General features: G+C 49.4%; 1 protein-coding gene across 2 annotated transcripts in view; it reads left to right on the top strand.

Moving 5' to 3' along the window:
- Positions 1 to 14,253, top strand: part of RPTOR (regulatory associated protein of MTOR, complex 1) — a 114,527-nt gene that overhangs the window by 90,471 nt on the left and 9,803 nt on the right. For both annotated transcript variants that reach the window (XM_010014227.1, XM_010014226.1), the window contains 4 exons: positions 2,887 to 2,992; positions 5,340 to 5,454; positions 6,136 to 6,260; positions 7,215 to 7,323. In XM_010014227.1, coding sequence (XP_010012529.1) covers positions 2,887 to 2,992; positions 5,340 to 5,454; positions 6,136 to 6,260; positions 7,215 to 7,323 — 455 coding nt within the window. The remainder of the gene's footprint in view (positions 1 to 2,886; positions 2,993 to 5,339; positions 5,455 to 6,135; positions 6,261 to 7,214; positions 7,324 to 14,253) is intronic.

The following is a 14,253-nucleotide window of genomic DNA, read 5'->3' as shown; positions in this document are numbered from 1 at the left end:
GGCAGAACATGCAGGCAGGAGCTGGTGAGGATCCTGGAAGGTGAGAATTACATAAGAAACCCTTCCTGATAAATCCCTGCCTTAACTCCAGCGCTGTGTCTTGGCTGGTGTTCAAAGCCCTGGTAGAGAACTGAGCCTTGGGCAATTGCTGCAGTAACCTCAACCAGGGAAGAACTGATGTACCACTGGAGCCATCCACTGAGTACCCTGCCCTGCTCCAAATGCTGATCTCCACGTGGAGGAGGAGAGACAAAGTGTTAAAGAAGAAAAGCTTCGCTGGCTTTCAGATGACACTGCTTGGGGGGAGGTTTCAGTATCAGAATTGGTTTCTTTCCAAGTGGAGGCTTGGACATGTTGGGAATTGGTGGCATGTTGGTATCCTCGTCATGTTGCACTGTTTGCTACTCACACCCGCCTAAACAGGAGCTGGCTGAGAGGGAGACAGAGACATGAATGATGAGCCCAAATCATTCTTTTGAATAAGAATTTGTGGTTTCCCAGCCAGCAGCAGCCAGGCTGGAGGTCACAGCTCCTTGCTGCACCCATCCCAACATACTCCCGTGCTTGTTTGTCACCAGAAGCTCCATCATGACTTGTTCTGTGGGGTTCATCATTTCACAGATCATTGCTCCCTCCTGACAAGTTCTCCCATACAGCTCTGTCCCACAGGCAGATGGACATGGAGGAAGGGGCTGCGTTTTGCTGCATGCTCTGACTTTCTGTTCACTGCAGTGATGGTCTAAAGGCTCAGCTGGTCCAACCTTGTCTGTTGAGCACAGGTACATTAATTGCCTGTGTCACACTTAACTCGTGTGGAGCATCTCTGCCAGGGTACGGTTATTTGCCACGCTTTTGAGGGATCTGTTGAGTTTAACAGAGTTTATTTCATTAAGGGTATTGTGTGTTTACTCTCTGGTAACACTTTAGAAGGACCCACAGGGATTTTTCTGTGTTATTCCTGCTGGTTTTCTTCTCTCAAGGCTCTGTGACCCTCTGCAGTATTCCAGAACCATGCCAGGTTTCTTCCTATGCAGGCTCAGGCCCTGTTACTTTCCCCTTTGAACTTGTCTGTTCACCAAATTCCAACCAGCATCAATCAGCTTGAGGGTAACACGAGACTGGTGAGACCCAGGGGCTGGATCCGAAGCGGAGGCACCGAGAGTAAGTGTCTCCTGCTCCACGAATGTATTTTGGGCGTTTTCAGCTGTGATCCCAGCTGGGCCTGCGGGAAGCTATCGGACACACACTGATCCTGGAGGAAGCATCTCTGCAGGAACCTCCCTTACGAGTTGTAAGGTGATGACATCCCCCGTCTGCAGAGCCTTTGGCACAGAAAATGTGCTTGGCTGAGTCAACTGTACCAAAGCCAAGACTTGAACATATGCCCTTAGTGTTCTCCTGCTGCAAGGATCTGTATTGCATGTCAGATGCTGCATGGATGTAACCCCATCCCAGCATAGTGATCCTCGGGGTGAGCATCTGGGACTCCCTTTTGCTCACATCTTTGGAGGAGGTAGAGGAAGACAAAGATGGCAAACAGATGATTGTGGAAGCAGAGGCCATATGTGAATTGCAGGTGCTGCAGGAAGATGCCCGAGCACCAAAAGTGGAACTGGCCAGGTAAAGACATCATCTGTTCTTTGCTGCTCTGCAGGAGGAAGGACTTTTGCTGTCTCCCTCCTGCCAGAGCATTTCATCCTGCAGTCACTTGGAGTCTGAGGCTTGTCTTGCCATACGTGGTCTGCTGATGCTACAGCCTCTGGGGACTGTAGCCTGGGAGATCTCGTTAGAGGAGGAATCTTTATTACTGATACCAGATGATAAAAACAACTGTCTGCTCAGCCTCCTTGGAAGAGTTCTTTTCCTTCAGACCTGAAGAGCCCAGCAACAACTTTAATCTGCTGTTCTTTATCTGCTGGAATGAGGAGCACTTTGCTCAACTGCAGAACTGTGAATTTCTTAGCCCTAAACTGTGAAAGCCCCTGGTGCCTGGAGCAAAATTTACTGTTCTGCTTGTTCCCGTCTCCTCCTCTGGCTTTTTAGGTCTGTCTTTAATTTATTCCCAGAGAAGGGGGATTTTCATTAAGGTGTAGGTGTAACCTCTCTGCTCGCACATCTCCTTTGATGTATTCTATCTTTGCTTTGTTTATTGCTTTACATTATCAGTCATTTGTCTTTGCCTCTCTAATAGATGTTGTATTCCTGAAAAAATGAAATAGTGCTGGGTTGGTTTGAGGTGTTTTTGCCAGGAGGAGAGGGGGAGGGTGGGTTTCTTCTTTTTAATTTCTTTTAAAGAAGCAGAAACCCATCTCAGTAGTAGCTGTTTTCCAAAGTGTGGTGCATTTTGAGGACAGTGTGTGTGATAGTGACAGATGGTTTAAGGCCGTATTCAGGGGAAAAAAGTGTGTGTCTGTGGGGAATGGGGAAGGACTTTGTCTTCTATGTCTCCCTTCTTCAAGAGTTTCTCCTTTTGGAACAGCCATCATCAGAAGAAGCTAGAGACAGTCCTGTAGCTCAGCCCCACAACTGATTCAGAGATGTTTCCCGTGTGTAATAGCAATGGGTGGTTTGAATGTGCTTGGCTCTTCAGAAACCCTGTGTCATTCACTTTGGAGAAGTGCCTACGACTTAAAGACAAAATATAGAACAGCAAAAGGAAATGGGAGGAGATTACAGATGGTGGGGAAGATTTAGATCAGGAAGATGCTCAAGTATCTAATAACATAAGGTCTCGTGAGCATCTTTGTTTACCGCCTGAGGCTGGAGCCTGAAGAATTTATGGCTTAGTCTGACATGCACGTGTATGAGTGTGTGTTACAAAGGCATTTCATGGAGTTTTGATGGTTACTGTTGTTTTGTGTTGTGAATATGCTGATACACTGAAAGATCCCAGAGGAGCATGACTTGGAGAGCCAGATCCGCAAGGAGCGAGAGTGGCGGTTCCTGCGCAATGCCCGGGTCAGGAAGCAAGCCCAGAAGATCATCCAGAAGGGTGAGTGACTTCCCTCTTGCCCACACTGCCAGCAGCTTCCTCGAGCCCTGAGCACTGTGCTTAAGCAGGACACTGACCTGTAAAACCCCAGTTAACAGTGACCCTCAAACAGGAGAGGTGCCTGTTCTCCCTCCCGCGTGCAGGCGAGGTGCTGCTGTGCAGTGTTTTGCTGGTAGTCACCTTTCTGTTCTCAGCTGCTGGTTTGTTCACCAGATCAGGGGAGGGACCATTTCAACTGTCAAATTTCTGCCTTCCCCTTTGAAAAGTTAACCACAGTGTTAGAAATCAGCGCGGTGGTCACAAGCAGAGCACTCAGCCACAGCACAGCACCAGGCTGGCCACCATGCCAAGTCCAGAGGAGCCCAAGCACAGCGAGTGCTCTGGAGGAGGAGGGAAAGCAGGCATGAAGCAGCCTTCCCCACTTCCAGGAACTGACAGAGATCCGATCTGCAGCGCGGGCACTGGCTCCCGGCTGAGGGCAGCAGCTGAGCTCTTCAGCCACATACCCCGGCACAGCCGGCTCCTCCACGAGAGCCAGAGCACTTGGCGTGGAATCGGTAATTCGGAGGCCCTTAGCAGATGCTATTGATTTAGGATTTGGGCTTTTCCTCCCTGGCCTGTGAAGTTCACATGGGTACTGTAGGTTGTGTTTTTAAAGGGGTAGAAGGCAGAATATTGTAGGATAAAAAGGCAGGGACATCTTCCACTAGAGCAGGTTGCTCCAAGCCCCTGTGTCCAACCTGCCCTTGAACACTGCCAGGGATGGGGCAGCCACAGCTCCTCTGGGCACCCTGTGCCAGCGCCTCAGCACCCTCACAGGGAAGAGCTTCTGCCCCAGAGCTCATCTCAATCTCCCCTCTGGCAGGTTAAAGCCATCTCAGTGATGTCTTTCTCACTCCCCTCTCTGCTGAACTCTCTAGATGATTGCTTATTCCTTATATCCCCTTATATTTTTTAATACCTTTATGCATGGCTGATGTGTGCTGCTTACACATTTCCCTCTAACGGCCTCAGGTTTGGGTTTCATTAGTGTGTGCTCTCCAGAAAGCTGCTTTTATTTATGACTCCCCACACCTCTCTGAGGCAGCGCTTGTGCTGGGGCTCTTTTAGCACCGGAATTTATTCGGATGTAGTGGAACCCAATGACATTTCCTCAGGAATTAGCATACTGAAATTATTCCTGCCCCTGTGCCTGGAACAGCAGAGCTGGAGAGCGGTGCTGGTGGGAGCTCTTCTCCTGGCATCCTCCCAGCAGCATTCCCAGGGGGGTGTGGGGGCTGCTCCTCTCCTGGGATGCTCACAGAGGCACACGGAGTTGGAAATAACCATTTGCTGAATGAGGAATTGCCCAAAGCTCAGCCCCCTGCCTGCACCTCCACGTGTGGAGGGTCACTGGGCTCCAGTCAGGGCCATGGAGCCCTTAATGTTGTGAAACTGCAGAATATCATGAACCAGAGTAACAGAGAAATGGAAGTGGAGCCCAGGAGGTGGCCTGGGAATGCTTCTTGAATACAAAGAAGGGATTTTTTGTGCTTACCTGAAGAAGTTAAATCTTTTTTCTAGACAGTGTTCATGTTTGGTTGCTTGACCTGAGCCACCAGAGTGCAGCAGCCATTAAAAAAAAAAGAGAAAATATGAAACATTAAAAAGAACTAAAATAGAGTTACCATCTCTTAATGAAAATTAGATCAGATGAGTGCATTCTGAAACGAGCTAGCACTGAGAAATGTCTCCTGGGCTTATGGGTTTGTGTGGTGAATTCACACTGTGCCAAAAAACTGCAGCATCAGGGCTACCAACAATGGCTGTGAAAAGCAACGTGTTCTGAAGAAAAGATGGGAAAGGTCTTTAACCATCTTCTGAATGTCTCCATGGAAAATACATTTTCATTTTCAAGTTAAGCTAGAATTTAAAAGAACTGGAATGGAAAGTGAAATAAATAATCCACGACTAAGGTGAAATGCTTCAGTGTTGGGAAAAGGAGGATTTGGGTTTTTTTTCCTCTTTCAAAAATAACAGTGTTTTTTCTGTCAACACAACCTGGTGTTTCTCTGGGCTCGGCTGCACTTGCTTGTTCTCTGCAGCTCCCAAAGTACAGCACCCCCTGATTTGTCACCAGTTTTCAGTTTGTACCTTAAGACACGAGACAATTGGTGCGGAGGAGTCGGGGCTGTCAGTAGCTGGGATCTGAGCAGCTTCTGCAAGGAGGGAAGTGTTGGGGAGTCCGCTGGTGGGAACTGGGGGAGAGGAGGATGAGGAGAGTGGTGAGACATGGCACTGGGAAGCTTGTCCCTGGGGTGGGATGTTTCTGGGCACTGAGCCGTGGCCACCTCCTGTCCCCCTACAGGTATTTCCCGGCTGGATGATCAGATCTTCCTCAACAGGAACCCGGGTGTCCCCTCCGTGGTGAAGTTCCACCCGTTCACACCCTGCATCGCAGTAGCTGACAAGGACAGCATCTGGTAAGAGATGCTGTGGGTCTGCAAAGCACCAGCAGGACGTGTGGAGGGTTCAGAGCAGCCCATATGGAGTGCGGGGTGGCACTGCCATGTGTGTTCCTTTTCTTCCCCCTGCTCCATCTTGTGGCCGTCCTTCATAGAATCCCAGAATGGTTTGTGTGGGAAGGGACCTTGAAGCTCCTCCAGCTCCAACCCCTGCCACGGGCAGGGACACCTTCCACTAGAGCAGGTTGCTCCAAGCCCTTGTGTCCAACCTGGCCTTGAACACTGCCAGGGATGGGGCAGCCACAGCTTCTCTGGGCACCCTGTGCCAGCGCCTCAGCACCCTCACAGGGAAGAGCTTCTGCCTAAAGTCTAATAGAAATCAGGGCTGAGTCCTCCCGGAGCTCAGCGCCAGGAGCTGTAAGGACACTGCGAGTCCCTTTCTGCAGGAGGTGCTGGCTGAGAGGGCTGCGAGTGAATCCTGGCAGATTTATAGTAGTTTTTTACACCTGAGCTTTTATCCCGTTTCCTTTGCAGAAGCTTCACATACATTATTAATAAAATGCTGCTGAACACCAAAGGAGAGAAACAAATTGAACCGGTATCAGATGTACATAATTTTTAGCTTTGCTGCAGTGAGTACAGCTCTTTATGGCTCGCACAGAGAACCAGGAACTGACTCGATGTTTTTTCCTCCCACAGTTTTTGGGACTGGGAGAAAGGGGAAAAGCTGGACTATTTCCACAACGGGAACCCCCGATACACCAGGATCACAGCAATGGAGTACCTGAATGGGCAGGACTGCTCCTTGCTGCTGACTGCCACAGGTAAAGAACACATTTTCCCATGTATGAGGGCAGGCCTGGGGGGTCTTTACAGAGTTCAAGTCCGTGTGAGCTGCTCTGGACCTCTGCTCTCCCCTCTGTGAACTGGCCCAGCCTGACCCTTCCCTCCCCGGCAGCTTGCCTGCCTGAGGAGCATTTCCAGGGTCAAACCTGACAGTCGTTTCTGCCTTACTTTACACACTAAACTTCTCCCATAGTCCTCAGTTTCTCTCTAGTCCATATATCTCATCCAGGGGAAATGGTTCTCCAGAGTGCCCTATTGCATCATGAAGGTAGCATGAAAGGCTTTTTCCCATTCATTGCTCTGTAAAGCTGTGAGTAAGATCTGCTTCTCTCCCAAGGAACCATTCTAAAGCCATCAGTTTAAGTGTTTTCAATAGCTCTTTCTGAAAGGTACAGGTTGGGTGTAATTAAGAGAGGTGGAAGAGGAGCTGAGAGGGCCTTTCGGACATTTTCCTTTCAAGTGATTGATTCCTTGCACAAAAGTTTCACAGATGGGGAACAAATTAAAAAAATACATGATGTTCTTGAAAGATCTGCTGCTGATGGGCTGGGCTTTGATTCAGCTCCTTCTGTGGGGTTGTGTTTTGTATTTAGTAGGATACTTTTGTGGCTCTTGGCACCAATAGCAAGGAGGACAGAGACAAATCCTAGAGAAAATGAATAGCTCAAAGAAACGGAGCGACATCTAATGTCAGATGTTATTTGAGGGAAGGAGAAAAGCTCTTCCAGAACAGTTCCCAGTAGAACAATGCTCTAGGTTTCATGCAGGTAAATTAGAGAGGAAAAACAACTCTCGTAAAAAGGATTAAGTTCAAGTGGCACTCAGTTTTGGAGGTTGTATGACTACAGTTCTGCTTCTCCCTTTGTCATGCGCAAGCAGTGATGAGAGATGCATCAGCAGTGAGGCTTCATTGTGTTCTCTTTTCACCTAAGATGATGGTGCCATCAGAGTGTGGAAGAACTTTGCAGACCTGGAAAAGAACCCGGAGATGGTAACAGCCTGGCAGGGGCTGTCGGACATGCTGCCAACCACACGAGGTGGGCCCCCACCAATTTTTGTTGGGGTGGGAGATAAAAATCATTTGCAATGGTAGATTTTCTCTAGGGATGGGGAGAGTAAAATGGGTTTCTCAACTTTAGCTGTCCGTAGCATCCTTGTTCAACAGTCTCTGCCTTCTGGAATGGCCTTTTCCCAGGCCTTGGGGAGGAATTGTTTTTCCAGTTCTCACTGGAAAATAAAACCAGCAAAACTGAAAGCCCAACACAGCAGCTCCACACACACTGAAGAACAACCAGAGCAGCCCCCTGCTGGGGAGCAGAAGGGTACAAAGTCCTTGTCCTGTACAGGCTTCACAGCAGCTGGTTTGCCCAAGCATTCCTCTTAACTGTGTTCCTAAGGAGAGAGCTGTAGAACAACGGTGGCCTGGGCACTGCCCTGCTCTGCTCGCCGTGGCAGGGGGTTATTCCCCTTCGGGTGGGACAATAGCTCACGTGTTGCCTCTTTCCTTCTGATGGGTTGCTCAGCCTCTGCACAGCTTTGCATGTTGCACCTGGGACCTCCCTTAGCCTGAGCACAAATTTTGGCACTTATTCTTCACTGTTTACTGTGGGTCAGGGGGTGGCAAGAGACTGCTCTAAGTGTGACACGTGCAGAAGGACAGCACAGTTCGACATGAAGCGTTAGAAAGGTTGGATAGAAGAAGATGTAAAAAGAGTGCTGGCATCCAGCCATACATGGGGAGAAGCCAGAACACTGGTTTGAGTAACCCTGAAGTCTCTTTTAGGACATTAAAGGAAGTGGATGCTTTGTCCTTCTGAGACCTGGTAATGTACTAAGGCTCTAACAGTGATTCTCTCTCACTTGGATGTTTCTAATCAAGGCTGCATGTGCAGTAGTTCAGTTACACTTGGGGGACTGATGCAGGAATTGCTCAGCGAGGCTCCCTGCCTTGTGCAATGCAGGAGGTCAGATGAGATGACCATCATAATTCATCCTGACCTTAAAATCTGACAGTTCTCATTTCTGAGCTGCTGTGGTTCATCACAGGAGCCTGACACAGCTCTTTTAGCTATTCATTGGATTTTACTAGTGCTACCTTGTTGTGCTCCTCTGTTATGTTTCTCCTAATGACTCGTCTCTGGTGTCACAGGAAAGAGGAACTGGATTTGAGGTAACAGTGAGCTCTGTGCCTCACTGCAGTATGTGCACAGAACTGATGACAAGCTGCTGGAAGTTTGCAGCCTGCTGTGAAAATTGCCATGGTCAAAACCTCCTCTCTTGGAGGTTTCAGTAAAAGCAGGAGGAGAACAGTGGTAACACCCTGAATGGTGAAGGGCCTGGATCTCCTCAGATGGAGAGGGAAGTGGTCATCTCAAGTTGCCCTTTGTAGTGTCATTGGGTTGGTTTGTGTTTCTTTCTCGTCAACACCAGCTTTCCGAAAGGATGTTGGTTACTGTTTACCATCCCTGGATTCAGGATCTTCCTTCCCTGGCTCGCTAGCAGTCTCAACCAAACAGTTGGAGTTCCCCCAGGCTGCCCTGGTCATCAGCTCCTTGCTGCAACATCAGTTGGGTTTGGGGAGGATGCTGACAGCTGGCAACTGAGCTCCTTCAGGCTAATCCCATTTCCCTCCTGCTTACTTCCCAAGGCACAGCGTTTGCTGATTGTACCTTCCTCTCTACAGGCCTTTAGTACCACAGAAAGGACTGTTAGCATCCATGTGTGATGTGGCAGAATAGGGTAAGGGCTGAGGCAAGTGCTGATGCAGCACTAAGAGTTGAATGGTTACACTCGCCAAAACAGGAGTTGTGAAACTTTTGAGTCTGTTCTCTTTAAGATTGTTTTATTTTCCCTTTTCTTTCCCTTATGGCCTTAAGAAGTCTGGGTCCTGCTTTCTTTGCCTCTCACCTTCTGAGCAATAGAAGTAGATTCAGAAGAAAAGAAGGACAGATTTCTTTGTGGAGAGAGAAGTAAGTGTAGTCACTTCAAAAGAGCTATGTGGATCACGTCCCCTGGGACATGACACTCTCTTCAACAGTGATCTTTTGCTGACAAGACCATAGTTGTGGTCCAGATCTGGCTCATAAAACTGAAGATGCATCTTTGAAGCTGCAGAGCTCAGGAGTTTTACTGGAGTTGGTTTGCTCCTACTATTGATTTCCTTCTCTCCCATCCTTTTTCCCTCTGCCATACTCATTCTGAATGTAATAGTTGTCTTGACAGCAACCAGAATACTAACTTCTCTAAGCAGTTTTCCCACTTAAAAAAGCAGGGAGGAATATGCAATACCTCTGTACATCCTTTGGAAGCTTGAAAAGCCTCCCCGGGTTGTCCAAGGTCAGCAATACCTTGCTCAGGGGCTGTGTGAGAGGGGGAGCAGACCAGAGGGAGGCACAGGACTTAAACTACTACACTCTGTAAAGGTCTAGTTTGTGGTGTTCAGCCCCAGGTAAGAGAAATGAGCCAACACAGCCAAGTTAGTGTGTTAAACCTGGCCCCAGCTCATTGCACTTAATAGTTGACTTGAGACTCAAGGGTAGGTGAGTATTTAAACACTGGCAAACCTCTGTGTGGGTGCCCTCTCTTTTCTGTATGAGGTTTTTTAATTTGGTCTGGTTTCAATCTCCACTCATGATGCACCAAGAAAGTCTCCTTCAGTCAGAATCAGGGTGTTCAAAGCAGCACTGAGGCTGCAGCATAAGGCAGTGATTGGGAATCTCCAGCAGGAGAGATGGAGGAGGCTGAGAAAACGGCAGAACTCATCTTGTTAATAGCCCAGTGTTGCAAAAGGTGTAGGAAAAACGAAGCCTTTTCGGACAGCGTAGGAAGAACATAAACCTGATGTGCTCTGAAGCTGTGATTTCACAGCGGGAGACTGGGAATTCAGGCAGTTTCTATAGCAAAGGGTGTTTGAGGGCTGCAGGTTGTGAGAGGTGGGAGCAGGCAGAGCAGTGCAGTGACCCATCGCCTGGTGGCTTATACGACAAGTGGCTGAGCTTCCGCTTCTGCACACGTCTGCCAGGTTTTGTGTTGTTTCTTGTGCCAAAGCGGAACAGGACACAACTCCCCGCTCAGGATGGCTCTGTCCTGGACAGCAGAAAAGTCCTGGAGTTGGGAAAAATGCAGAAGTGTAACCAGTTGCTTCACAGTTACCAAACGCCATGTGCTCAGCTCTTCTCCCCAGCTCCTTGTGTGCTCCCTGCAGTGTTGTTTTCCCTTCTCCAGCCCAGCAAAGAGAACCAGTTCAGTGCTTCTAACAAGCAAGGGCTCAGCCAGGTCTCTTCCTGTGCAAGATCTTCCAGGGTTGCCCCAAGGTGCCCTCTTTGCTGCCCTGCTCTATTCCTGCCTGGGGGTTTGCGGTGCCTGGAAACCAGTCTGTGCCTGAGGCTAATTCCCATTTATGACTTGTTTGAACAGAGCACCAGGTAGCTGTGTGGCGGAGTGGGGGCAGAGGAGCCCCGTGTGCAGTGGGAGCCCAGCCCTTCCATATGCAGAAGCCTCATGTTCTGGGCTGGGTTGGGTTTGTACAGATGCCATGAGTGACTTGGATTTCTGTCTGTCACTTCCGGATGCATTTTACTTCAGACCAGGGAGCAGATCATGCAAAGGATGGGCTCTGTGTTCAAGAAGAAATGTCAGATCTGTGCTGCTGTCAGCCAGCCAGAATACTCACTTCACACATGCCAAGTGCTGCCGTTGATGGCTTCCTAGGGAATGCGGTGACTGAACTGGTGCCTGCTCTCTGGATAGAGGCATGTGCTGCTCTTGGTGCTTCTGCTTCTCTTTTATGTTCTTTCCTTTAATTTGAGTTGCTTTTTTCTAATCCTTTTTAAGGTTTATTTTTGCTCTGGCTGTGACCAACTTACCCTTAGCATCAACCCCTTAATCCCTGTCTTCTCACAGGTCTGGCCCGAAGGGTTTCAATCTATCTTGACAGAAGTAAGCAGGGAGGTGAGTGCTTTCTTTCCTGTTACCTTTGATCAGCTGGGGTGGGAAGGATCTCCTCGCCTGGCTTCGGGCTGGTTGACTGGTTGGTTGGTTGGTATTTTTGGCATTGTTTAAATGACTGCTGGGTCTGTGTGGTTCCTGGAAAGCTTTGCTTCTACCTCTCCCATTCCCTGCCTCGTGTCCATGTCTGTACCAGCTGTGAGAGATGCAGGGAGGGTGTCTGGGCTTTCTAGGTCAGTGTAGCCAAGTGTTGGGAAAAGGGCATCTTCTTGTCGTACTCTGAGCTGTCTGCAGGGAGACGACCTGGGCGGTTGTGTGTACAAGTCTCTTTTCCTGGAAGATTCCAAAGCATCCCTGGACCAAAGGGGTTGACTGGTTCCACGTGTGACCCAACATTCAGCTAATGTAGATTTTACTGGGGGTCATTTGTAATATGCTTTTGCTCTAAACACCATGTGAAAAGGAGAAGGTGATGAAGCTTTCCCAGGAGGTTGAGAATAGTGGATTTTGGCAAGGATATGCCTAATAAATTTTCCCAGTTCTGCTCTTTCACGTGGAAGGAAGGTAAATGAGCTCCCCAGCCAGGGCTGGGCAATGCCTGCATTGGTCTGGAGCCTGGATCCTTCCCCTGCTGCCGAGGAAACAGATGGCTGATGTGCCAGGGCAGCTCTGTGCCCACGTCCATGGGCGTTCCTGTTGACGTAGTCATCTTGGGTTGTTCACTAATTACTGACATGTGCTGACTGATAAGAGCTGAGTGTGTCAGTAATGATGAATAGGATGAAGATGCTTGCGGGGGGGTGATGTGGAGCTCTTTAGCATCAGGTCTTTGCAAATCTCTCTCTCACTGCTCAGAGGCAGAGCACTGGGTTGGAAATGAGCAAAGCTGGTGTGTGGCTGCTGGCTGCCTGGCTCTGCATTCCATTCAAAACCCAGTGGCAAACGGGAAGGCTAAAATTAGCAAGACTAGGCTGCAGGGAATTCCCTCTGGGCAGACTGGGCATCCCAACATGCAAGGAAATACCAGCCAGTCCGGTGTTGGCTCAATACCGCTGATGCCGAGTGATCGCCTGTGTCCCAGGCACACCAGTGGGTCAATACAGAGCATTCACTGGGTGTTCTCCTAGTGAAAAATGCAGCAAGAGGATTCCTCTCTCCCACTGAAGGCGTCATAAAAATGGATGAGATGAGCTATTTGCTCAACAGCAAAATACATCAGCAATGTTTAGATAAAATATACTAGTTTTGTCACCAAAGCACAGAAAATCTGTTCTCATTGCCTAGGCTTCCATAAGGCGTTCTTACCAAAAGCAGGATAGGGGACACTGTCTTCAGTCTCACATCACTGTGTGCTGTTTTTGGCACTGCTGTATTGTAGATCAGTGGTAAATCAGAGGAACACCAGTGCCTTAATGGTCAGGTCATACCAGGCCACTGTGCAAGTCAGCCTGGGAATCCCTAAGGCTCGAGTGAGCGCAGAGCAAAGCTGGAGCCAGCACGTTCAGCATCGAGCAGCAGCTGAGCTCGCAGGCGTCTGGAGAAACATTAGTGTGACCCTCTGCCAGGCTGCTTCACCTCCTGCTCCACCAGAGCTCTGCGGGGGGGGCTCAGCTCAGCCCTGCACCACCTCCCATCAGCGTGACTGGGTGGGGGTACAGAGGAGACTGTTAACAGGAGAATATCCATCTGACCTGTGCCCACCTCCATCCAACCCCTGGTGGGGGTTGTTGGTGCTGATGTGTAAACAGCCGTAACCTGTTACCTCGAGAAAATGTGCACTGATGCCAAGCAAGAAAAAAATCAGCACTTGCAGTTCCTGGCTTCCTTCAGTGCTCTCCTGGGGCCTCTGAAACAAAGGCAAAGACGTCAAATACCTGCTCTGCAGAAAACCAGGACCTTGCCCTCGGAGGCTCCGCTCCGTGGGGAATCCTGCTGACTGCTCTGGCAGCCAGTCAGCGATCCGGGGGGGAGCAGTGGAATTCAGCACCTTGCTGCAAGGGAATTTCCATGGGGAGCTGCGTGGGGCAGCCTGCAACAGAGGAGCTCGTACCGGAGGGCAAGAGGGAGGGAAAGAAGTAGACTGAGTGTCCCCACATCTCCCCAGGGGTCGTATCTTGCCCTTTAGGAGTAAGAAGTTTGGGACAAGAACTCTAATTTCTGTTCAGATTTTTTTTCAGGGCACTAAAATAATTGGAGAAATTGCAGCTCCAGGGGTTTGTGTTCTTTTAATTGGATTCCCAGCACCAGAGCTACTCCTCTCCCTGCGCATAGTCCTTGGCAGGAGGAGAGTCGCACTTTATGGAAGGATGTTGTAGAAATTAATGACAGGTGAGGTCACCCAACCCTCCCACAGCTTCCTGGAAATTAAAACCCTGATGTGCTCCATTGCTCAACCAGGAGGGCTCATGATTACAGAAAATCATCAGTTAGAATCCAGGATGCTTTTATATTGTGTTCTACATCGATATTCCTGATTTCATTGAAACGCCAAGTACAAGTTGGCCACGTTCCAGTGACGTTAAAAATTAGTGCAGACACTGGAAATGCAGCTGCTTTCAGCACCAGTGTTAGTTATTGAAATTTATACAAGGAACTGTCTCAACCAGACAAATATCTGTTGCTCGGGGGAATCCTGAAAGAACAGACATAGAAAGTCACAGCTTCAAGAACAACTGTTGATTTGCGTTGTAGACTCACATCATACTCGTATCAGAGGGCTGGAGCAGCTCTGCTCTGGAGCCAGGCTGAGAGAGCTGGGCTGGGGCAGCCTGGAGAAGAGAAGGCTCCTGAAGGGGACACCTTAGAGCAGCTCCAGGGCCTAAAGGGGCTCCAGGAAACCTGGAGAGGGGCTTTGGACAAGGGCCTGTAGGGACAGGACAAGGGGAATGGCTTGAACCTGCCAGAGGGGACATTGAGATGAGCTCTTGGGGAGAAGCTCTTCCCTGGGAGAGTGCTGAGGCGCTGGCACAGGGTGCCCAGAGAAGCTGTGGCTGCCCCATCCCTCGCAGCGGTCAAGGGCCGGGT

This window comes from Nestor notabilis, unplaced genomic scaffold, assembly GCF_000696875.1.
Source record: "Nestor notabilis isolate BGI_N333 unplaced genomic scaffold, ASM69687v1 scaffold5705, whole genome shotgun sequence".
Lineage (NCBI taxonomy): Eukaryota > Metazoa > Chordata > Aves > Psittaciformes > Psittacidae > Nestor > Nestor notabilis.
This window is presented reverse-complemented; position numbering and strand designations above follow the sequence as displayed.